The 27,171-nt window shown below is 42.1% G+C and overlaps 1 protein-coding gene across 21 annotated transcripts in view; it reads left to right on the forward strand.

The window, feature by feature from the left end:
* The window catches only part of SORBS1 (sorbin and SH3 domain containing 1), a 353,742-nt gene that overhangs the window by 215,240 nt on the left and 111,331 nt on the right, over nucleotides 1–27,171 (forward strand). For all 21 annotated transcript variants that reach the window (XM_040436109.1, XM_040436104.1, XM_040436089.1 and 18 more), the window contains 2 exons: nucleotides 13,691–13,743; nucleotides 14,401–14,469. In XM_040436109.1, coding sequence (XP_040292043.1) covers nucleotides 13,691–13,743; nucleotides 14,401–14,469 — 122 coding nt within the window. The remainder of the gene's footprint in view (nucleotides 1–13,690; nucleotides 13,744–14,400; nucleotides 14,470–27,171) is intronic.

Raw genomic sequence — 27,171 nt, forward strand, 5'->3', positions numbered from 1 at the left:
TCTGTGTACAAAATTTAACCTTTTCAAAGCTTTTTTGGTTTATTGGAAATGGTAAAAATCAGGCATACATGAAAAAAAAATTGCATTGTGTGCATGAAAGGCTATCAAGGTTGGGACAATAAATCAAGAACAGTTGGGATCATTAGTGATGCTCTGCATAAACATTGCTTGTTTAAAGGAACACTAAACAGAATATGAAGGGAAAAAAACGTTTCCTCCCTTCATCCCTTCTTTACCTTTGACCATATTGCGTCTCATGTCAATTAAAACTGAATGATATAAAGAAATCTCTCTGTGTCCTGAGAGCTCATTCATTTCCTCCTCCTGCTACTCACTGTCCTGCGTCTGGCCATAAGTCAGGTGGCTGGAGCAAGAGCCTCCCTGCTTTGTCCTATCTTCTGTAAGACAAAAAGATAATTTAGAGCAAGTCTTTACTAAACCTCACCCCTCAGTTGACTGCCACCTGAAGGTGGAACTGATCAGCAGAAGATAAACCCCTTTGTTCTCTGAAGAATTTTTACAAGACTGGTGGAATCGGGACCATGCAAAAATACTACAGACTGACAAACAGTGAGGACAACTGTATTTCTTGTTTACTTTTAAAGTCATTGTCCAGACACCGCGCAACACCTGCGCTTTGGTCGAGTGTGGTATTGCAACTCTGTTCCATTGAAGTGAAAAAGGCTGAGCGCTAATGCCGCACGCAACATGCGGACAGGTGTAGCGCTTTTCTTGGAATAAAAAGTTTTTCTGATCCTGGACAACTCCTTTAACATTAATTTCAAGGTTTAGCGTTTCTTTAAATTTCCACAATATACAATAGACGATCAAGTCACTTTATTATGACTACTTTTGATGTCGGCATTGTGTAGCTCATGAAGGAAGTCACATGACGGGAGCTGGCTTGGTGGGTACATAAGGTGTGCAATAGGCTGTCTGCTCACATATTACTCATTGCTATCATGGGTAAAAGGGGCAATTGTTGCGCAAAAAGGGATGATTATTGACTATCTGGCCAAGAGTGGCATCATTTATGAAACTGTGAACTGTTTGAGTGCTGCTGTCCTGAAAGTGTATCGTGAGTGGACAAATGGCACCACTGGGATTAAGCTATGTGGAAACTCCAGAGCACCACGCGCCATTGATGTGAGAGGTAAACGTCAGCTACGAAGGTGTGCGAGGGTGGACGGATACGCTACAGTGGAGCAGCTCACAGCCAAAATGAACCAGGGGCTACCAGATGTGTGTCTAAAACAACCGTTCAGTGAACCCTACAGAAAAGGCTTCAATGTTCACTGCAGTATTGGAATTGGACCTAAGCTGATTGGGATTGCCTTCTGAAATGAGTCCCGTTTTCTGCTCCATTGAATGGATGGACATTGGTGTGTCAGGCGAGAAGCATCAGAGAACAAACACCCTGCAACCATTGCTTGAAGAACACAAGCTGGTGGCGGCACCGTTATGGTCTGGAGAATGTTTTTGTGGTATTCTCTGATGCACTTTCTACCGATTTGAGTATGAATCCACCCTTGCAGATCACATACATCCATGCTGATTGTCTTCCCTGGGATGGATGGGATATTCCAGCAAAACAATACAACACGTCATATGGTTAGAAATGTACAATTAGTTGGAAGAGCATGACCAGTCTTCCGAGTACTACCCTGGTCCCCCTGATTCCCCAGACTTGAACCCAACGGAGCATCTGTGGGACCACCTCGATCATTGTATTCACTCTATGGATCCTCCCTCACACACCCTCCAGCAGCTGTGAGATGCTCTGCAGTCAGCATGGCGTCAGATACCCTTGACAACCTACCAGGACCTTATTGAGTCACTCCCAGCCTGAATAGCAGATATCCATGCTGCACACTAGCTGGTGGTCAGAATAATGTGACTTGACTGTACATATTTCAGTAAAATAGAAGGACCATTGAGTGAAGCCAAGCCTTTTTTTTAATGTTATTCTTTATTTATGTTGTACATTTTTCATAACCCCGCTAGGTTTTGAAGTGTTGTAGTGCTAAATCTGAAAAATGTTAATAAATGTTGTGGTTTTGTATTCTAATGTGTCTTAGACAGAGAATGTCTTTATTAGAAAGTTGTGTTAACGTGTTAGTATGGTATGAGCAGAATTTCCTGTCATGCCCGGCATCTCTGTTCACCTTCGTTATAATCAGTCGCTTATGCGCCTTGTCTGTTTCTCTTGCATGTAACCTTATTAAGACTTCAGAGAAATTGCAGCTGTACAAACATGTAGTTTCCTGGCTGTAAATGTAGAGTATATATAGAAATGGCTTATAATTACCTTTTATGTAAGGACGGCATGCAATGAAGGGATTATTTTGGACATTTATAGTTTCTAGCTATTATGGAACAAGGAATTGCTCTGAAAAACCCTCAGTAAGGTAAAAACATAATCTGTGTCTGAATTTTGCCTAACTTATGCACTTCGAGGCAGCAAGACCCATCTGGTGGCCCTCGGGTACCTGATTGGCGGCCTATTGGGGAGACAAATTTATATGGCAAAGCTGCTTATTCCAGGGGTGCCCGGTCCAAGTGTAAAGAAAAGCAAATGTTGTGTGTAAGTATCTATATAGTATATGGACTGGTTTGTGTGCCCGGGTCTGTTTCCTAAAGGAACGTCACGTAGTTTTTTCTGCCTGTTAAAACCAGTTAGCGCCACATATACTTTTTCATTTTTGTTTTTATTTTCTGATTGTAGATTTTTTTTTAACTCTATTTTCTGTACATCATTATGGGGGCTGCCATCTTGCCTGAGCTATTGTTAATAGCATTTGGAGATAATGCTTTACAGCAGCCACATGGGCCTGAAGGGGACCTCATTGACCTCTAAGGTAGAGTTTTCTGGGCATGCTCTGTGGCCTGCGTAGAGGTCATTGTACAAGGGAGGAGTAGATAAGATTTGACAACCGCTTATGATGGATTACCAATATATGTGTTATCTGCCATTGTAATCATGTCTGTGATGATAAGGAGATGAGTGCTAAAAAGGGATCTGTACAGACCAAGAAGTGGCACCTATTATTAGGCTTAGTGGGAAAACTGTAGGATGTCAGAAATGACTTGTAAATATAGATCGTGATGTGGAAAATATATAACTAGGCCTCAAGCACACGACCGTTGTGTGTTTTGTGGTCCGCAAATCGCGCGTCCGTGTGCGTTCCGCAGTTTGTAGAACGGTACAGACAGCCATTGATATAACTGCCTATTCTTGTCTGCAAAACGGACAAGAATAGGACAGGTTGTATATTTTTTTTTTTTGCGGACCATTGAAGTGACTGGGTCCACATCCAAGCCGCAAAAACTGCAGCTCGGAGGCGAACCAAAACAACGGTCATGTGCATGAGGCCTACATTTTTTAAAACAAATTTGTTTAACATAAAAAATGAGAGGTAGAAAATGTCATTTTTTATGACATTTCTTTTAAGTCTAAACCTGTGTGTAACCTTTAAATATGCAGCTGTTTTGGGCCTTGAAAGTGGTGTGTGTGTGTTTTATCTCTGTACTGTGACATTACAGTGTACATTACACCTATTTTGTGAAATCCTTGTTATATCCCTGTACAGTGGCATCACTGGTTATCTCTGAACTGTGACATCATGGTGTATATTACACCTATCTTGTGACATCGCTGTATTATCCCTGTAAATGGCATCACTGGTTTTTATCTGTGTGTGACATCACTATATTGTGGTATCACCGGTTATTATCCCTGTGCTGTGATATCATAGTATACAGTATGTCTAAACTGTGATATCACTTGTGTATTATACCTATACAGTGGTATCACTGCTTATTATTCCTGTGCTGTGACTTCACGGCATACAGTCTGATTATACAGTGACATCACTATTATCCCCGTACAGTGCCATCGCTGGGTATTATCCCTGTGCTCTGATGTCACTATATACAGTAAAGAAAGACCGGCACTCACTATGTCTTGAAGAAAGGAAATCTTTATTGTCACATATAATCCGTGACGCGTTTGGACTCACATCTGGAGCCAGATGTGAGTCGAAACGCGTCACGGATTATATGTGACAATAAAGATTTCCTTTCTTCAAGACATAGTGAGTGCCGGTCTTTACTGCATTCTTGAGATCGTTATCTCGGACGCGAGCACCACGCCACTTGTTACGGAGTGCCGGCTGATCATCATTTTTCGTCACTATATACAGTCTCATTATACAGTGACATCACTGTATTATCCCCGTACAGTGGCATCACTGGTTATTATCCTTGTGCTGTGATATTACTGTATACAGTCTCATTATACAGTGACATCACTGTATTATCCCTGTATAGTGGCATCACTGGTTATTATTCCTGTGCTGTGACTTCACGGCATACAGTCTGATTATACAGTGACATCACTGTATTATCCCCGTACAGTGCCATCACTGGTTATTATCCTTGTGCTGTGACATCACTATATACAGTCTCATTATACAGTGACATCACTGTATTATCCCCGTACAGTGGCATCACTGGTTATTATATCTTTGTGCTGTGACATCACTATATACAGTCTCATTATACAGTGACATCACTGTATTATCCCCGTACAGTGGCATCACTGGTTATTATATCCTTGTGCTGTGACATCACTATATACAGTCTCATTATACAGTGACATCACTGTATTATCCCTGTATAGTGGCATCACTGGTTATTATTCCTGTGCTGTGACTTCACGGCATACAGTCTGATTATACAGTGACATAACTGTATTATCCCCGTACAGTGGCATCACTGGTTATTATATCTTTGTGCTGTGACATCACTATATACAGTCTCATTATACAGTGACATCACTGTATTATCCCCGTACAGTGGCATCACTGGTTATTATATCCTTGTGCTGTGACATCACTATATACAGTCTCATTATACAGTGACATCACTGTATTATCCCCGTACAGTGGCATCACTGGTTATTATCCTTGTGCTGTGATATTACTGTATACAGTCTCATTATACAGTGACATCACTGTACTGTATTATCCCTGTATAGTGGCATCACTGGTTATTATTCCTGTGCTGTGACTTCATGGCATACAATCTGATTATACTATGACATCACTGTTTTATCCCCGTACAGTGCCATCACTGGGTATTATTACTGTGTTGTGATGTCACTGTGTTCATTTTCCCTGTAGTGTGACATCACAGGGGGCATTATTCCTGTGCGTAATGGAAACCAAAATAATCAAAGCATTTCATGTTCTAAACTAGCTGCTGTGTGTAGTCATGAAGGATCGGGGCCCCATTACAAGTTTTGCTGTGGGGCCCTATGGTTACCCTTTACACCTCTAAGTAAACACTAGAAAAAAATACTTTTTCACCTTATGGATCATTAACAGACCAAGTTACCTAGAGTATTTATATGTGCCATAATTCATAAAAAAAAAAAGTTATACTACGTCCATTAAAAGCAACTAACCCAGATCAGCTGAAGAACAACTGAAAAAGGCAAAAGGGTAATGAGATGGTAAGCTGTACATTTGCAGGTTGTGTAGTGTTCACAAATGTAGTATATTTCTCAGAGAGCAGCAGTTTACTGCTATAAAGACCCGCTGCCCATCCCCTTCCCTTATAGTGGCAGCTATATAAGAAGAATTCCTGGAGAGTCATTTTGATGAGCAGTTGAAAAGGGTTTTGTTCACATTTTTTCTAAAACATTATACCAGCAATTGTTGTGTAGCCATAAATCCAAACTATTTCAATAGCATCTTGTTCACAAATCCCACTTGATCTGTTTTAATGGGACACTAATCTCATCACACGTGGTGCTAAAGTTATTTATACTTTCAGCATGGCATATGGCTCCATGACATCTGAATGTGCTCATTTTTATCACTTGGAGACAGGATAGTCTGTAATAGGCTTGTTTACAAACCAGGGACACTATGTTCAGGAGACGTAAGAGAAACCAGTGTCCCCACGGCAGCTTTTAGCATCAGAGGTATCTATTACCAAAAAGTTCTGATGATAAAACACAATCTGTAATCAGATCCACAGATCATTCTCTCCATAGTTTATAGAAGCACTCCAGTTTTTTTCATTTTAGATATAATACTAACTCACCACCAGTATTCTAGCAGAGTCATTTCTTACACCGTAACACAGTTGCATCCATACATTTTGAACATTTTCATTGTGGAAATCTGGGCATGTGACCTTAAGTCTGACCAGCAGCCCAGACCGTGCCCTAATGTGTAGACAGGAGATCAGTATCTCCCTGTGGCTGACTTCCTGTGAACTACAGGATGACATCATCGCCTATCAATTCTCCTGGCAGCTCTCAGACCCCTCCCCAATCTCCAGGTTTCTCTGTAAGTCCCTGTATTCTGTTGAAAATATAATGTGTCTGCTATCTAAAGGTCTCGGAGTGCAGATATATAGTAAGTGAGTGTATTCAGTGATTAGCTGCAGTTATATAAACCTCCTCACTCACACTGCCTGCCTATAATATCTGTGAGTACTGACTCTCCAGTATAGTTGCATGAGATGTAGCTTCACATTGGGCTCCCGGCCTCCTGCATGTCAGGCTACATTCACATCACCGTGTTGCTACCATGTCTGTGTTGTGGACTGCAAACTGCTGGTCTGCAAAACATGGGCACCCGCCTTGTGAACTCCGCATCACTGTGCAGACACATTGACTTTAATGGGTCCGCGATCCACAAGAGGCGGCGAAAGGACATGTCTGGTGTTCCATGTGCCAGTCTTTATGTATTGTGGGTCGGAGTAAGATGCAACTAATTTATTAGGAAGCACAGGCCTCCTAATAAATTAGACCCATCTCTGGCCCTTCATACGCCAGAAGGTGAAATCGTGGGCTGGTATACATTCGAGCTAATACATTTGAGCTAAAATATTCTACTGTATTTGTTTTTATTTTGTTTCAATCATGCATCGGTTTTAACATTTTATGCAATTTATTTTTTATTTTTATTTCTTTGAACCGAAGCCTCAAACTTGTACAATGTAGAAACCATATAGTTACTCTGAAACAGCACATTGTTTTTTTCTTCTCATTACTTTTAGAATAACATGTCCAGTAACTGTGTCTGATAGTAGACATGATAACTCTCATAGCTTGTTCTTGGGATCCCACATTGATTTATACTTTAAGTATTCCCCAGCAGACAACAGTTTATACAGTAATCGCCACTGGTTTGGTCTTACACTGCTGGAACGTGTCCTGCCGTCAGTGTCAATGTCCGTGTCACTTGCCAGCTATTTTGGAATCTGTCCATTGAAACCTGAGCTTTGTGTGTTGATCTCCTCCTTGCTAATGAAAATATTCCTCTGACACCATGGATGGGGCCTTTTTCAGTTTGTTTTGTACCAGTAATCTGGATCCTTCTTCCTGACAGGTTTCATATTCTAGATGCAGAGTAATGGGCCGCCATACATCAAGGGATTTTACTTATGTTGCTTTTTGTCTGGTCGATGTCAAAGTCAACACAATGTCAGATGGCTAAAAGCAGAGGTTGATTATGAAGGAGCTAGTGACAAGGTGACATCACCAAGAAACAAATCTATTTTAGGCGAGGAATAGGATGACTGTGAACCACAAGCTTGGTTTATAACTGGAAATATGCACAAAAAGGATATAACACACACAGAAAATAACGGTGAGCGATGAGAAGAAAATATTTGCATTGGTCCAGTTACTGGTACTGGGTAAATAACTTGTGGTTTAGTCTTGGTCTTCATGGCTGTCAAATACTGATGCTTCATGGTTGCATGGCTTGATCCCTACTCAATCAATGGTAATCTATATGCTAATAAATCTGTAACCTGGTATTGTCCGTGACATTGTGCTTTTGCCACCCTGCTCTGATCTGATGGCTGGAGTTAGATGACAAGAACACCAAATACGTTGGTGACGGATAAAAGTTTGCTCAATCGTTTTCACGTCATGAGCACGAGGCATTTCTCAGTATTAATTCTACTCGATAAGAAAGTTTGAAGTTCTTATATTTCCTTAGTTTCCTATGGCTGTAACTTAAAAATGTGACTGTGCAGCAACCCTGGAGGAGGAGAGGAGTGATAACAGCAAGAATGGTGGTTGCTGGTGCCTTTGCCTGATGTGCGTTGAGGTGCCCTTGGTGTTTGTGGTTTTAAGTTGCAAGGCAGGGTCCCTTGGTGCAGCTGTAGATGTCGGTGCAGTGTAACAGTGCAGGGAATTATGAGGCCAGACTAACAGCAGAACAGTTCTTTACTGAAGAATTAAGTTCAGGCACATCAGTTACAGTTCTCGGCATGCAATGGACTGCAGAGGTTCACAAATGCACCTTTCTTGCACAGTTCTTACAGGTGGCACGGCTGAACAGTTAGTTAATAGGCCAAGATGTTCCCTTAAATCAATTTTCACACTTCACTACTCTAGCTTTCTTGTCTTTAAGCATACAGGAATGAGGGTACGATGCAACCACAGGGCGGGCCCTCATGTCAGACTATGCTCTGCACCTTTTTTGAACAAGTTGTCGTACTCACAGTTTTCCACAATGTCCTATATGGAAAACGAGCAGTTGGGACAACTAGTTGTAATTACACTGTGTTGCCTCAACAAGCCAGAAGACACCACGGTCATTTTGTGCTACCTCTTCAAACAGTTGATTGGTGGGGTGCTGGGAGTCAGACCCGTGCCGACCTGATATTTATGACCTATCCTAAGGATAGGTCATCAATATCTTTGCACTGCACAACCTTTTTAAATTTTGCCTAGAACCACACTTTGTGTGTGGTGCGGTGGACGGGCAAAAGGTGGCCCAACCGATTTTAATTTGGCAACCATACTAAACTGATCACTAATTCTATGTATTGATTTGCGTCCACCCTGATACAATTGTATAGTGTTCCTGACATTTTTTTGTTTTACCAAAACCATGTTGGAGAAGTAGAGTGCACTGTTCTGTTAGCTGGTAAAAATACATGGTTAGGAGCAGGGGCGTAGCTATAGGGGAAGCAGGCGAAGCGGCTGCTTTGGGGCCCGAACTCAGAAGGTGCCTACCCAGGAGGAGGATTTTATTGTCCGGGCCCCCTCAACAGTATATACATTATATACAATGAAACTGTAGGAAACGGAAAGAGAGGCTTGGTCTGAGAGAACAATCTTGACTAGACACAGGAGTGGGGTTTGCACAGGAGGAGGGGGTTGTGAAGAAGCTGCTGGGGGAAGGGGCCCGTTCAAAAATTAGCTGTGGGGCCCAGTCATTTCTAGTTACGCCACTGGTTAGGAGTTCACAAAGCAAACTATGTATACTCTGAGCTCAGTTTATACATTGTATACGTATGACAAACTCATGTTTCCTGTGCATTAATCTTTCCTTTGCTTTATCCATCATTTTGTCGGTCCACTTGTACTTGCAGATCTGGAGGCGTGATGGGCAATAGGCTGTAATATTTTTCATAAAACTCCCCATACCATTTGATCCCACGTATCTATTGACTTTTTGAATGGAGCCTTAATTATGCATTGCTACTATGAATCTGTGCTGTGATTTATACCTGCAGAGTCCATTAATGCACAGTATTGATTGTACTTGGGCCACTGTGGTGTATTATAAAAATTGACTGTTCTGCACTAATCCCATGTGTTTAATGCACTCACAGTAAAGCTTCTGTATATCTATAGGAGAAGTTCAACTCCCTGGGAAGACTTTATCCCTGTAATTGTTTCTTTTCTTTGGAGACCTATGTTTATTATCGTAACATAGCTGCCACCTAATCAGAGGGACTCTATGAGCTTACATCCGATTGAGCGTTTACCAGATCCTAAAAGAGTTAAAACTTTCTCAAACTAAGTTAACTCTGCTTTCAGAGTTGGTTTGCTGTCACTTCTTGTAATTTATCTTGGTGATCTTATCACAAGGGAAAATGCAGCACAAAATGATGGCAGTCATCTGATAATTGTCATAAGTCCTAACTTAAAAGAGAAAAAAAAAAACAGCCTTATACTTCTTTACTAATTTTTTTTTTTTTTTGCATTTTGTTGGTCTTCTACATAGGTAACTAATGTATAAAGATAATATCTAAAAACTTCCATTGCCATGTTCTAAAGTGATGGTCTATCATTTTATGGTCAGTGGGGTCCTGCACTGTCTGAGTATGTCTAGTGCCTGAACTACACCACTCCAACCATTTATGTAGTTGATGGAGCTGGTTACTGCAGTGCTGCTCCTATTCACTTCAATGGAGGCAGAGCTGCTGTAACCAGCACCATCGACTACACACTGGACAGAGCCTTGTAGTTGAGGTGCCAGCGCTACTGCAGAACAGCTGATCAGTGAAGGAGCAGGATGTCACACCCCGCCAATCAGACTTTGATGGCCTGTCATGACATTAGGCATTTTACAACCTCTTTTTTCCCTTCCCGCCCCATGACATAATAGTATGCCGCAATGAGCGAGTTCCAGTGGGAACAGCTGTAATTAAAAGGATTTTTTGAGACTTTAAGGCCTCTTTCACACGGGCGTCCCGGATTTGCTTCGGATGCGTCGCGTGTGCATTGCGGGAAACCCACGCCAGTAGGCACACAATTGCAGTCAGTTTTGACTGCGATTGCCTGCCAAAGTTCAGTTTTTTCTGCGCGAGTGCAATCTGTTTTGCACGCGCGTGAGAAAAAACTGAATGTGGTACCCAGACCCGAACTTCTTCACTGAAGTCCGGGTTTGGGTTAGGTGTTCTATTCATTATAACATGCTTATAAAGGAAAATAATAGCATTCTTAATACAGAATGCTTACTAAAATGTGTCTTGAGGGGTTAAACAATAAAAAAATAATTAACTCACCTCATCCTCTTGTTCGCGCAGCCGGGATCCTCTTCTTTCTTCTTCTTTCAGGACCTGCAAAAGGACCTTTTAATGACGTAATCGCGCTCACCGCGTGGTGAGTGCGGTGACGTCAGCGCAGGTCCTGCTGAATGAAGATAGAAGGATCTGCGCTGACGTCACCACGTGGTGAGCACGATTATGTCATCAAAGGTCCTTTTGCAGGTCCTGAAAGAAGAAGAAAGAAGAGGATCCCGGCTGCGCGAACAAGAGGATGAGGTGAGTTAATTTCTTTTATTTTTTAACCCCTCAAGGCACATTTTAGTAAGCATTCTGTATTAAGAATGCTATTATTTTACCTTATAACCATGTTATAAGGGAAAATAATACAGTGATTAGACTTAAATGGGGTTGCTCATCCCTTTCATCTCCTAGCAACCATGCGTGAAAATCGCACCGCATCCGCACTTCCTTGCGGATGCTTGCAATTTTCACGCAGACCCATTCATTTCTACGGGGCCTGCGTTGCGTGAAAAATGCTGAATATAGAACATGCTGCTTTTTTCACGCAACGCACAAGTGATGCGTGAAAATCACTGCTCATCTGAACAGCTCCATGTGAATGTGTCCGGATTCAGTGCGGGTGCAATGCGTTCACCTCACGCATTGCACCCACGCAGAAAACTCGCCCGTGTGAAAGGGGCCTAATACTGATGACCTATCCTTTCGGATAGGTCATCAGCATCTGATCGGTGGTGCTCTGACACACAGGAACCTGGCCGATCAGCCTTTTATTCACCAAGCACAGTGCCGTACATTGTATAGCGGCTGTGATTGGTATCATGCTCAGCCCCTTTCAGTTCATTGGGGCTGAGCTGGGCCTAGGCCATGTGACCCATGAACGTGTTGTCACACAGCCTAAGAAAAGCTGAAGTAGGCCACGGTGCTACTTCGAGCGCCACTGTCTTCTCAAACAACTGATCAGCGGCGGTCCCGGGGGTCGGACCCCACTGATCAGATACTAATGACCTATCCAGAGGATGTTGGGAAACTCCTTTTAATGGCTTTGTGAATCAGAAAAAGAAGTTATCCAACATAGATTGTATATTTAAAGGGGTTTTCCAGTTTGCATCAGCATCCTTTAAATCATTTTTGTAAGGTAGCTTTAAAGTATTTCTTTTACCTTTACTGCTCCTATGTCCCGTTCTAGGCTGTGGTCACATGACCATGTCCATGCCGCTCCTTCTTATTTCCTGTGCTTTTATGTCTATCAAACTACGTAAGTATATCTATTAAAAACCATCATAATCCCAATAAACCCCTTTAAGGCTGTCAACCAACTTTTCACATACTCATAATTCAGTTACATAATTCTGCTCTGACTAAAATGCCCTCCTTAGACAGCAGATGTTTGGAGAGGGTGGAGATAATCCAAGAAGGGCTGTAGATAGGCAGAAAAGCATGCAAAAGGCAGTTTGCAGGGAGGAGACAGCAGCAGCATCCTGGAAACACAGATCCAGCATGTATGACTGGGAGGGCCACACTCACATGAGAAAAGTCTGAAACTAGGAATAGGTTTCAAACTGAATATCAAAAGGTCTGAAAATGAATGGAGGAGTGAAGATTGCAGAGTGTAATATACTGTATGTAAAGATCATTATTCCAAATCAAAGGTGTCCATAGCCTTTAACTGACAAAATAACTGATGCATTGAAAGTTATGTCTGTAATCTATGGAAGCTCCATTTATGAATAAATGAATTTACTTCTAGAAATGTATTGGATTAAATTGATTCACCTACAATGGGGTTACAACCTTTACATAAATAGATTGTATAAAATCTACTCGGAAAAAATATGGATAACGTTACGGGAAGTGTGAACTTCATGGAGGAAATGCCTTCCCTTTTCTTATTCTGAAATGTTAAATATACAAACAGTGCAGGCCAACAATATGCCAAATATTCACATAAAGGGAAAGGCCTTATACGGTTTATCCTCCCTTATGGATAGAACATAGACTTGACTGAATAACCTTTGGGAGAGCGAGGTCTGTGGTAGCCTGGAACATAAATTATATAAGTGGATTATTTTTATTTTTGGCAATCCCGCATTATTATGAACATAGACACTAATTTTTATTTATGGATTCTATAAATTTGTTAATACGTTTGATTTTCACCATCGAAGTTATCCATTTAATACAAAGTCTACAATGGTGGGAATTCCGACAGCGAACCTGTCACAATGAGCATGCAGTTCAAACTGCAGGTGATATTTTGTAGAGCAGGAGAAGCTGAGCAGATTGATCTAAAGTTTTGTGGGAAAAGATTCAGTTTAAGTTTTAATTTATCCATTATTTTAGTACCTGCTGTTCCTGTGCTGTAGGATTCCAGTGGGCGGGCGTACTGAGTGATTGACAGACTACCTTATATGATTGTGCCTAGAGATGGCTGTCACTGAGTAGGACTGCCCAATGGACTCCTAAACTATAAAGAGCATAGGTTTAAATTAGTTTGTACAGAATCATTTCCCATAAACTATATATGAATCTGCTCAGCTCCTCCTGCTCTAAAACATTCTGCCTGCCGACCGGACTTTATTTTCATGGTGGCAGGTTTGTTTTAAATGAGAGTTCTACAAATATAGGTGTACTGTCTATCCTTGGCTTGCATGTGAACCAGCAGACTATCAGTTTCATGACTTCATCTTCCTTGGTGTTGGGATTTTATGAGTTAGGAGACAGGGACACCATACATGGTCATATCTGCTGGCAGATTTTCTACATACCTTCTAACTTATGACAGAATGTGATGTTGAATAAGGCTGAGCATAGTCTAGCGTGAGATAAACATTGTCGTCTTCCTCTTCTCCAAAAACAGAAAGAAGCAAACACTGAGTGAGAAGATTTGTGCTCCATGCAGAATGAGTTCTGGTGAGCTTACGTCTTGATTTTTGTGGTTTTATTTATTTATTGGGGGGGGGGGCAGTTGATCTCTCATTTCCTATGGATACTCTATTAGAAAGCTGTATTTATTGTATTGTATGACATTAAAAACAGTTTAGTAATTTTATTTGATTGATTTAAATTGTTTTATTTCAGCCTTGAGCGGGGATGAGCGAATTGATTCTACACAAATCAAATTGATTACAAATTTCCCAAAGACTCCAATTTTGGCAAATCCGAAGCTTTTGTGTGTATAGCCGTACACGTCACTGTCACTTTGACATTACTAATGCTGTCTTGGTGTTAAAAAGCTTAAAGGGGGTTGGATACAGTCCTAGGAGACCCCAAAATGTCTTACACGACTTTTCAGTTGGGGCACTTTGGATTGGAACCAAATTTTTTTCAGACAAGATTGAATCTGATTGCTGATTCAACCGAATTGGACCCAAAACAAACTTTGGGAAATTCCCTCATGTCTAGTCTTGAATTTGGATATATAAATATGAAATATGAAACCTGTTTGTCATATTGGTACAGTTTTAATGTGCATCGTCATGATAGTCTTAAGAAGTCTAGACATTTCCTATTGACGTAATGGCGTGTACGATAGCCAGCGTTCACTGACTGAAATGTTGTCCAATGCAGATAATGAAGTTAGCATATCCAACAATGTGGTCAACGGAATAACGTCAAATTGCAACATGCAAGACAAAGGTGAGATATTATGTGGAAATTGTATCTAATTGAATTTAAAGGGTTCTGTTGTCCGATACGTTGCAATAAAACCGTCTCACCTGAGACATGTGCGCCTGACAGTTGAACATTATGGTCTTGGTCTCATCTTCCTAGGTGCCCGCATTCTTGAGAAAATTGATGTTTTATAATATTTAAATGTGCCCGTAGGAGCAACGAGGGTGGTGCCATTGCACCTTGTTGCGCTCAGAGGCTCCTTTTACTGTCCTTCATGCCGCACCCCCACCACTGACAGGGCCAGGCAGTGTAGACTTGGTGCACGTGCTGTACAGGGATGGAGCACCCAACGATCACTGTACAACGTGTGCACTGAGCGAGCTCCCACAAGAATTCATGGCCAGGCATGAGTACGTCCTGTCAGTTAGTGGTGGGGGAGCGGCATGAAGAGCAGTAAGTGGAGCTTCTGGGAGCAATGAGGTGCAACGGCACTGCCCTCATTTTTCCATGGTCTCATCTGCATATTATAAAACAATTTTTTTTCAAGTGCAAACAAGTCAAGCACACAAGTCTCAGATGAGACTGATTTTATTGTGACGTGTCTGATGACAGAACCCATTTAAAAAGATTACTTTGAGGAGTAAATGCCCCCATTTTCAATGTGGTTGCTTTATGCGGTTGTGCAGGTTTTTAAGATGTCTGCTTTTGTCCCAGAAGCAGCTTATCCTTAGTCATGTGCTTTGCCAATGGACAAGAGTGGTGCTGTTTTTTCTAACCCTGGACAAACCAAATTGTATCTCCATTACCATGTGTACTTGGTGTCCTCTGACTATATGTATATAGCCTTTTAATCTACAGCCCCTGTCATACATTTTTTTTTTTGTATTTAATTACATTATGAATGTGCAGGTTCACATTTACATTCACTTTTAAATCTGGAAGGTGCAGTTTTCATTTGGGCCAAAATTTCTGCAACAGTATTTTCACTGTGCATATAATGTTTTTTCCATGTGTTGCATGCAGATATTGGTGTGAATAAGCAATGGTTTGCACCCTATGCATTGCAAAGGGTGAAACTGACGGAGGAAATCTAAAGCATAAATTGACATGCGCATGATTTAAACTCTGCAAGTGAGTTTGGCAAGATTTCTTAAAGTGTAACCGTGATGTTTTCATAAAAAAAATCTATTTTACCATATGTTACTGCTGCAGCAGCATTATGCATACATACCACTGTTTTCCTTGAATTTTTCCCTTAGTTACGGATGTTTAAACATTTACAATATGAGGACCTTTTCAAGATGGCTCCTCTGCCAGTTCTCTGAGGCCAAAACTGATTTCCCTCACCTCCCATACACACTTGCTGTAGCCAGCAGCTCCCTGCCAGCCAATCAGATTGGATTACTGAGACACGCCTCCTCACTCTAAAGTCCTAATGCAGGCATGCAGTGTGAAGGACCGCCCCTCTGTCTTTCTGTCTTCTTAGCCGGAGACAGACAATCCATTGCAACTGTCTTTAAGGGAGCAGTGGAAAGGGATAGAGGACAATAATGAAAGCTGTTATTATAAGGTAATTACAGATCTTTTGACAATCATTGACAGATTAACTCAGGTATACATGCCTAGCTCTAATAAACTAGAAAAAAATAAAGAAATATTCAGTGTTATCCTTATTTCTTCTACTGTAAAATGCTGCGGATTTGCTGCACACAAATCCTCTGCAGTTTATCCGTAGCATATGTGCCCTATGTGCGGCACCCAAATCTGCTGCAACAAATCTGCAGCATGTACATCCAGCATGGACACTTCCTGACCCAATGTTAATTTGGGTTATATTGAGCTTTTAAATCAAGAATAGACTGCATTCTATGATTTATTTTTTTCTAGTCTGTCCTTATTCCACTGGTCTACTGTGATTTTTGGCTCAAGAATAGCAGGTTCCCTTTAAGGGTTATAAATTGCAAATATGCGGTTTGTAAGATTGTTACAGCCCAACATAGCTAAAATTCCTATGGTCAAAAACAGTAAGTAATGGGTCCTTCATTTTTTTTTTTTTGCAGTATTGAACTATAATAAGTGTTTCAACATGAATTCAACAATTTGAGAATAAATAGGCTTAAACAGGCTAAGTGATAAAAATATTTACTAAGTGTGATTAAGTATAAGGTAAAACAGATGAATCACATACAGAATAAATAATAATCAATCACCTGGCCTACACAATACATGTCATAGCACATGGTTGACACCCCCATGGTGATCCGAGAGAGAGAGATAGTGACCTACAACATCTTACCTGGATGATATTCTCAGCGGAGTTCCAGTTATTTGTCTTTCTGCAAAAAGGTTTATCCCTTTCAGCCCCTCCTCTTTAGGATGTCCAGTGTGTAGTACTCATGTCTTTGAGATAATCAATCAGGAATGCAACCTGCTCAGCTCAATGGGGGTCTTTGTATATGTTACCTAGATATCTCTAAATCACTACATTACAAGGAATGTCATTGCAAAAAAATATAGACTGTGATATAATAATTGAAGAGGACATAACCAATCAGTACTTAATAAGGTCCATAAAATACCCTTATGACACAATAAGACAAACATCAGCATATTTCCTGTACGTTTGAGAAGTATTTAATGGATGGGTAATGTCCTATTATCAGATCTTTTGCACATGGGAGAACCAAAGTAGTAGGACTAGGCAGCAGAAAGTCACTTCAGTCTTCCCTACAAAAAAGGGACAATGTTTCTGCACTTGATTGGGCGAATCTAATTGGATTTCTGGTACTTTATTCCATAGGGTACATGTATATGCTGCAGATTTGCCGTATTGGATTTATGTCGAAAAATCTGAACCATTTTACAGTAGCCACAAATAGGATGCGATTTTAAGAAATCTGATCTGTAGGCTGCAAAAAGAATCCACAGTGTAAGGCCTTATTCACATCGATGTTTCTGATTTCCCTTGTTCTTCTCCGTTATAGGAGCAAAACAATGGAAACAATGTGACATAACTGACACGAATTGAGCCAAACAGATCCCATTGACTAGAATGAGATCTATTTAGCCTTTGGCACAGATGTGAACAACCACTAAACTGATCTGCAGTGCTGATTTTGAATCCTCAAAATGTCAATTTAGGTTGCAGATTTCCACCATGGCTTTCACCCTTTGCAATGCATAGGGTGACATGCGCAACAATTTTGCTTGTGGAGTTGGTGCGGAAATTCTGCCCTTAGGGTATGGCCACACAGGATGGAAAAGCCTGCTGTGAATTGTTCCACGGCATTGACATGTAATTACATGCAGGTTTTGCGGTGGCTGTGGATCTCACCCTCTGCATTACAAAGGGTAAAGCGACCTGATGCAGGTCTGTTTACGCTGCAGATTTGTGTGTGACTATTTCTTGAAATCTCATCTACAATAGAAAAATATAGATGGGAGCTTGTTTGGCCAAATTAGAAATAGATTTTATCGCTGTATTTAGAATATATTACCATTGCAGGCAATCGGATAATGTGCTCGTCAAGGACACGGATATCATGGATTCAACTTTTCTCAGTTTTGGGAATTACTTGTTGTGTAAAACTGCTCACTTAGGCCCCTTTCACACAAGCGAGTGTTCTGCACGGGTGCAATGCGTTATGTGAACGCATTGCACCCGCACGGAATCCAGACCCATTCATTTCAATGGGGCTGTGTACATGAGGGCTGGTTTTCACGCATCACTTGTGCATTGCGTGAAAATCACAGCATGTTCTATATTCTGCATTTTTCACGCAGCCCTGGCCCCATAGAAGTGAATGGGGCTGCGTGAAAATCGCATCCGCAAGCAAGTGCGGATGTGATGCGTTTTTCACGGATGGTTGCTAAGAGATGTTGTTTGTATACCTTCCGTTTTTTATCACGCGCGTGCAAAACGCATTAAATCGCATTGTACCCGTGCGATAAAAACTTAATAACTGAACGCGATCGCATACAAAACTGAATGACCTTGCTTGAGAAATCGTGCATTTTTCACTGAACGCATTCGCAATGCATCCGGACCTAATGCGCTTACGCTCGTCTGCAAGGGGCCTTACTGATTCAGCCAGATGGAACGTAGTCAATGATTATACAGTTCCATCATGTCCTGTTTCTCCACTAATTTCACGTCTAAGGCCTCATGCACAGGACCGTTGTGTGTATTGCGGATCCGCAAAACACGGATGGCATCCGTGCGCATTCTGCAATTTGCGGAACGGCACGGACAGCCATTGATATAACTGCCTATTCTTGTTCGCAAAATGGACAAGAATAGGACAGGTTATATTTTTTTTATGGAGCAACGGATGCGGACAGCACACGGAGTGCTGTCCACATCTTTTGCGGCCCCATTGAAGTGAATGGGTCCGCATTCAAGCCGCAAAAACTGTGCATGAGGCCTAAATGATATCTTGGATTTCAATGAGACCGCTCCACAGTACTGATTTAAATTATAGGTGATCCCACACGTGCATCTATTTAAGTTTTTACCGCTCTTTAAAGGGAACCTGTCACCTGGATTTTGGGTATAGAGCTGAGGACATGGGTTGCTAGATGGCCGCTAGCACATCCGCAATACCCAGTCCCCATAGCTCTGTGTGCTTTTATTGTGTAAAAAAAACGATTTGATATACAGTACAGACCAAAAGTTTGGACACACCTTCTCATTCAAAGAGTTTTCTTTATTTTCATGACTATGAAGGCATCAAAACTATGGATTAACACATGTGGAATTATATACATAACAAACAAGTGTGAAACAACTGAAAATATGTCATATTCTAGGTTCTTCAAAGTAGCCACCTTTTGCTTTGATTACTGCTTTGCACACTCTTGGCATTCTCTTGATGAGCTTCAAGAGGTAGTCCCCTTAAATGGTCTTCCAACAGTCTTGGAGGAGTTCCCAGAGATGCTTAGCACTTGTTGGCCCTTTTGCCTTCACTCTGCGGTCCAGCTCACCCCAAACCATCTTGATTGGGTTCAGGTCCGGTGACTGTGGAGGCCAGGTCATCTGGCGCAGCACCCCATCACTCTCCTTCATGGTCAAATAGCCCTTACTTTCAAAGTTTTCCCAATTTTTCGGCTGACTGACTGACCTTCATTTCTTAAAGTAATGATGGCCACTCGTTTTTCTTTACTTAGCTGCTTTTTTCTTGCCATAATACAAATTCTAACAGTCTATTCAGTAGGACTATCAGCTGTGTATCCACCTGACTTCTCCTCAACGCAACTGATGGTCCCAACCCCATTTATAAGGCAAGAAATCCCACTTATTAAACCTGACAGGGCACACCTGTGAAGTGAAAACCATTTCAGGGGACTACCTCTTGAAGCTCATCAAGAGAATGCCAAGAGTGTGCAAAGCAGTAATCAAAGCAAAAGGTGGCTACTTTGAAGAACCTAGAATATGACATATTTTCAGTTGTTTCACACTTGTTTGTTATGTATATAATTCCACATGTGTTAATTCATAGTTTTGATGCCTTCAGTGTGAATCTACAATTTTCATAGTCATGAAAATAAAGAAAACTCTTTGAATGAGAAGGTGGGTCCAAACTTTTGGTCTGTACTGTATATGCAAATTAACCTGGGGACTGTGTATTGCAGATGTGCTAGCAACCATCTAGCAACCCGTGTCCTCAGCTCTATAGACAAAATCCAGGTGACAATTTCCCTTTAAAGGGATTCTGTCACCAGTTTTCAACCCTGTCAGCTAAACATATGCTGATGTTCAGGGCCTCATCACGATTCCTAATGTGTGCTTATAAATGTTATCTGTGGGCTTATTTAGCTAAAAAAACAGCTATTACTAACCTGTCAGTCAAACAAATAAGGTGCCCAAGGGGATGTGAAACTATGCCAGGTGCCGGCCGCACCCGCCACCGTTCGTGCCCAGGGCCGCCTTTCCTGACTTCTGCGCCGCCTCCTAATCCTCTGTGCCGCCTCTCGCTCTCCCTCCCTCCTCCTCCTGCTGTAAGATCTCGCGCATACAGGGGTTGAGCGAAGTGCCGGCGCACGCGCACTTCGCTGGAAGAAGCCAAATGGAGAAGTCCGCACGGGCGCATAAGGCAGAGGCCTGTGCGCACGCGCGAGATCTTACAGCAGGAGGAGGTAGGAGGAGGGAGAGCGAGAGGCGGCACAGAGGATTAGGAGGCGGCGCAGAAGTCCGGAAAGGCGGCGCTGGGCACGAACGGCGGCGGGTGCGTCCGGCACCTGGCATCGCTTCACATCCCCTTGGGCACCTTATTTGTTTGACTGACAGGTTAGTAATAGCAGTTTTTTTAGCTAAATAAGCCCACAGATTACATTTATAAGCCCACATTAGGAATCGTGAAGACGCCCTGAACATCAGCATATGTTTAGCTGACAGGGTTGAAAACTGGTGACAGAATCCCTTTAAGGACCAAAAATCTTGTCTTGTAACCTGATGCATACATATACATCGGCACCTAATTATGGCACTTCTGTGGTATGAAGGGCCTAGTCCTTGCTCACCATGACTCTATGGGCATTTCTTCCACCTGTTTGCTACTGTTGCAGTTTCTGCAGACTGTATTTGCCATTACTTCATGCCCGGTGGGGGGCTGACCTCTAGGACCCTCAGCAGTCCTGAGAATAAAGGGGCCACAGAGCTAATTCAATGCTGTGGGCCCCTTCATAGTCCTTGCCTGCACAGCAGCCCCCCAGCCCCCCTCTGTGCAGCAGAACTGCAGCGCATCTCAGTTGAAGTGAATGGAGCCGGCAGCAGTTCTCTATACAGCCGAGTGACTGGAAGTGCCAATGTATAGGGAAAACAGTCCTGAATTACTGCTGCAGTCCCTTCATTCTTAGGATTCGTTGGGATCCCAGAGGTTGGACATTTCAATTTTCTTTATCTGTTTCTTATTAGAATTGTTATATAATATGCTGCATGATCCAATAGATATGTCTTGAGAAAATGGCTGGAGCATGAGATTTTAAGATAATGTAGGAAGGAGGGGGGAGGTACTTTTACCTATTAGCATTTACAAGTGGCCAGAGAAATAAAGCAGATGGAGGGTTTGTGAGCCTCTGCTGTTCTGTTAGATATTCTGTTACCTTGTAATAATATTATACCAGTAAATAATTTTAGTTTAATTTTAGATAATGTCATTATTTGCAGTTGTCTGGTCCCATAATAAGTATGTGACGCTTCAGTTATGTAGTGACTTAAATAGCTGTCAGTTTGTCAGACTGCCCACTATTTGTGGCTGTTTAGCCAATTAGTCTGATTTACAGCCCAGTCACTTCCAAATCTCTTAATTACTTTGCCTTCTATGAGTCACTTATTGGTTAACAAATTATAGACACACCCATGTTTTGTCTGTTAGGAAATTCTTACTCATTCCTTGAAAGGGTTTTCCAGTTTGCATCAACATCCTTTAAAATAATCGTTTATGAAGTTCGTTGTAATTTGTAATGTATTTCTTTTATTTTTATTGTTCCCATCTCTCCTTCTGGGTTGTGGTCACATGACCATGCCTGCAGCTCAGCTGTTGTGTCTGTGGTCGGGGCAGTGATAGGGGAGTGTCTATGTAACTAGCTGGTGGGAGGAGCTATAAACCAGCTGGGCGGTGATAGGGGAGTGTCTATGTAACTAGCTGGTGGGAGGAGCTATAAACCAGCTGGGCGGTGATAGGGGAGTGTCTATGTAACTAGCTGGTGGGAGGAGCTATAAACCAGCTGGGCGTTGTTAGGGGCGGTGATAGGGGAGTGTCTATGTAATTATGTAATATAGAGGCAAAGAAAGTAGGGTGGCACTGCTGCATGTGATACATTGTCATTATCTGCCATACTATGTACATGCTTTGTTTTGTTGCAATTATTTGTTTTAACTATTAGTGATTAACTTACCAGCGTCTATGTTGCTATACCAACCAGACGCTGTTCCAATAAATACTGACGCACACCAGCGCAGTGAGGTCAGTGGCCAGACGAAGAGCAAAACGGCCGTCGCCGCTCTTGTGTCCGTACAGCTCTGTTGTTATGCTCCTGCCGGATCGCTTTTAACATTGAAGAATAAAGGATTGTTTTTTATACAGCAGTGGTGAGTGGCGCCCTCTGTTTCATATTTTCATCTCTCATTTTGCTGTCTATGTAATTAGCTGGTGGGAGGAGCTATAGACTAACTGGGTTTTGTTAGGGGCGGTGCTGGAGCTGGCAGGAGAAGTGCATCATGGGTTTGGTTGGATGCAGCAACAGGACGTTCTACATACAGGATGGAAACAATCAGAGTGAATTTTGTTTACATGGTGAAAATGAGTCAGGAGCAGGGGCGTAACTACCATAGCGGCAGACCATGCGACTGCTATGGGGCCCAGGGCAAGAGGGGCCCAGTCTTAGTTGGGATTATCTTCTCTTCTACTGGAGAAAAAAACTTGGTTGGGACTCCACTCTCTAAAGCAGGGGTGCACCACATGCGTCCCTTGATACCATTCTGTACGGCTCCCAACCATCTGGTAACAGATATGTATTTCTAGGTCTTGTGGCTACTCACATATATTTTTCATGTATTCTCCCATTAGATGGGAGTCCTGGAAGTGTAACTAGACATTCATGATATATACAGTATGTTCAATATGCCATAAATGCAGTGTTTCAGTTGTTAATACCCTGTTAAATTTTATTTTCGGCCCTTGTCATTGGTTCAGTCTGGCAATGTGGCCCCCAACCAGAAAACGTTGTGCACCCCTGCTCGAAAGGAACAACTTTTAGCAAATGAGGTAGGGTCATTCAAAAGGGTTTAGGCAGAAACCCTTCTGTCCTGTGTGGGGGGCCTGGTTTGATCCTTGCTATGGGGCCCTTACTTCTCTATGTACCCCACTGGTCAGGATAGTCCAAATGAAACGCATGGGGAAGATGTACATGAGGTAAGCAGCTACATGAGCATATCTGTAAAAAAGCATAGTAATCCCGGAAAAAATATTTAAGGGGAGTCTGTAATCTCTTTGTAATCAAACTGTACATACTGCCATGTGGTGTAGAGACCCCAAAATATAATAATGCCTTTCTTGTGAAAATGCAGTGTTCTAATCTTTAGAAATGCATCTTTTTATTTTTATACAAATAAGGTTTTCAGTGCATTGTGGGCAAGGCTGCCCCTTTTGGTGCACCCTCGCTCCACCAGCATCTAGGATTTCAGAGCTGATAATGATAATGCAGGGGGCGCCAGGTGCACCGAAAACCTTATTTCCATAAAAAAGAAAAGAAGTATTTGTCAGGATCAGACTGGATTTTCATAAGAAGGTTATGGTTGTGTGTCAGGGCACTTCCCCTACACGGCAGTATGGTTACTCTGAAACAGATTTTGGCGGCTGTGCCAGACTCCCTTTAAGGATAAACCTACTATAACTAAGTTTCACTTTGCATTGATAACATAGGATGGTCCATTGCATGGAGCCATGTGCTGTAATGGGTGCCATATGCACAGAGCTAGTCTCCTCTAGAAGCAATACTTCTATACATATGCTTAGGTTTTTTGTGTACTTAATTTTCTACAAGAAACGTATTCAACTGTATGGCATACCGCTGTGTAAAGCATATTTTTGCAGTATTGTATGGTGTATGGGCCTACAATGTTTTATACATAAAAAAATGCAAATGTCGAGCAAATACCAAGAAGACTCCTGTTTGGCCCCGTTTCATCTTTAGAAAACTAAGGTTATGTAACTACATGATTGGTTATACCCATTTTTATCCTACAGAGTCCAACATATTTGTCATTGAATGGGATCTGTCTACCTGGATGTCCAGGAGCCAGATGAGCACCACGAATTTAGCTGAGCAGACAGACAAGTACTTATAAAAGGAGCAGCATATTAAGATAAAAGCTTTTTATGGAAAGTCTAGTTTAAACAAAGTAATACATGGCTACCGACTAGGCAAACCTTTATAGAGGTATGATAGAAAAAAAGATAAAGCTTGTCCTACTCGCCTGTGATTATCTGCAGTATGTCTTCTACATAACCCATCTGTATAGATACTTTAAGGGGCCCCATACACATTATATTATTGTGAGCTGAACCTGCCATTTTCAGTGGGATTGGCTAACATATATGGGTTGTTCCCAACTCTCCCCCTACATATGTCAGAAGGAGAAAAGGATTGGGTGCCTTAAATTTTAAAGTTCTCCAAGGAGGTAAACTACCAGCAGAGATGTCTAGCAGCAGCTTTGTCCTCTCTCACTTGGATGAACTGACTCTATGTGTATGGGGGAGTCGGCAGAGAAAGCTGTTGGCCAAAGAGATACAGCTAACAGCTGTTGAAGGTGTATGGGCATTTTAAAGGGGTTTTCCAGGGGTAAAATATTGATGGCCTATCCTCAGGATAGGGCATAAATATCTAATCGGTGCGAGTCCCACTCACGGCATCCCCGTCCATCAGCTGTTTGAAGGCTGTGGCTCTCCGCGAATAGGACTGGACTGCGATGCAAAGCACTGCCACTATCCTGTGATTTGTATATGCTGTGAGAAGTCCACAGCTCTCACCAGAGCACCACAGCTTTTTCAGATAGCTTCTCAGCGGGATTTCTGGGTGTCTGACCCCCCCCCCCCCCCACGGATCACATATTGATGACCTGTCCTGAGGATAGGTTAGCAATATTTTACTCCTGGGAAACCCCCTCTAGAGAAGAACTCCCGCAAAAAAATGTATTCTCTGACCTGCTATTTTATTACCAGTGGCTGTATTTTTGAGTTATAACCTCCCTTCTGCTTCTCACCTGTGTCATGTGACCAGCAATCACACTACCCAACTGACACAGCATTTTATGTGTGGATAGTAAGCCATTTTTTCTATGTATTCCTATGGGAGCCTCACTCTGTCTCATAGGAATTAATAGAGACATAACTGACTTCCTGTCCTGTGTCAGGTGGAGATCAGAGAGTTGGTCACATGACAAAGCTGAGGATCAGAATGGAGGGGGTAACTCAAATACAGTCACTGATGAGAAAATTACATTCACTACAGATTACATCATGTACCTTTCTAACAGGTCAGAGAACAAAGATTTTTTCGGGAGTTCTACTTTAACTCTCCACCCCCCATATATTTTCCCTATAAGCTTCGTATTTACGGCATGTGATGGTAGATGTTTTTTTCCCCTTGGATTCATTGAGTGGGGCTCTATAGGTTCCCTGCTATGGCTGTCTGCATAAGGTCTTAAAGAGCCTATGGGAAAAACTCACATTTGTACAGTCTGAAGCAAAACTACAGTAAATGGGAGCATTAAGCATTAATACTGATTAAAACCTTGTTAAAGGTTAATTATAAGTTTAACAGAGGATGCCCCCTGATTTGGGACCCTTGGTCAAGAGCCAGCCACATAAAGCATCTTTAGTTTTGGAGAACCCAGGACTTCCATGTATTACATAGGCAGCCCATTTCTGTGATGATGCTACAGGGAAAAGCTGCTGCCAGAAATAGATAGTCTAAAGCAGTGAAATCCTTTAGAGTAGTTCTCTGGGACTTTAAAGGGGTTCTCCAAGACTGGACTTTTTTTTTGGTCAGGCAGGGTGCAGGAATAAAAAAAAAAAAAAAAAAGTACTCACTGGTCACTGGCACTTTAGTTCCAGCTCCTTCTCTTCCGCTTCTAGATCCTGCTAGACCAAAAGTATGACTGGTGCCGTCCAATTATTGAGTTCAGAGGTGACCTGTGCAGCCATGGTACGTGAAGATTGTCACCACAGAGGCTGTCGTTTGGCCAGCAGTGGTGTTGTGTGTGCACCGGAAGCTTAGGAGAAGGCAGTTTGATGCTGGAACGGGGCAGCCGTGATAGATGAGTGTTTTTTTTTTCTTTTTCAAATTGTTCACTGGCGCTGACCCCTCAACTGTATCAGTATGAATGCTGCAGTACCGCAGTGGTGCCGCAATACCTGCTGCCCAACAACAAGAAAACACAAACACTATAATATTAAGGTACTGCGCACCAACTGCCCCGATGTATAACCTGCTAACCTTGCTGGAGAGAGAACCACAGTCACATATCAATATTACGCCAAGATTATCTTGCTGTTGAATCTTCTGCTGCGATCTCTGTAGCGCTCCTAATGCAGGTTTGCTTTCAGGGTATCTTCGGGTCTGGTATCTCTTTTCGCTGGAGCACGCCCAGGCCGGTCACATTGCTCCATGCTACTAAGTTTGAAGGCTCGCGCTCACTTACAGCGATCTAGTGACGTTACTAATTGAGCTACAGATCACAAGTGCCAAACTACCAACGCGTTTTGGACAATGCCCTTGTCAGGGAATCACCTGTGGTTCTCTCTCCAGGAAGGTTAGCAGGTTATACATCGGGGCAGGTAGTACGCAGTACCTTATATTATAGTGTTTCTCTTTTTTTAATTTATTTTTTAACCCCTGTACCCTGTCTGGGCCGGTTTCAGAGGACCCCTTTAATGGCTCCCTTGGATGGGATTGAGCTGTAGGAAACCAGGTACTCTCGCTATACAATGTACCTGTTCTGGAGCCTTTAATCAGCTATCCTCAGGAATGTCTACAAAAAAACTATAAACTATAAAAAGGCTAAAAGCTTAAAAACACATAACTAATAACATGCTCTTTGGCAGTCAGAAATGTTTCGTCAGTGTGATGATATCTCAAATAACTTGTGTCAAGACCATTTATAGATGGAAGAGGTCATGGAAAGCTTTGATTTTAGTACTTCTCTTGGGCAGAAGGAAATCAACC

The sequence above is a fragment of the Bufo bufo genome, chromosome 6 (assembly GCF_905171765.1).
Source record: "Bufo bufo chromosome 6, aBufBuf1.1, whole genome shotgun sequence".
Classification (NCBI taxonomy): Eukaryota; Metazoa; Chordata; class Amphibia; order Anura; family Bufonidae; genus Bufo; species Bufo bufo.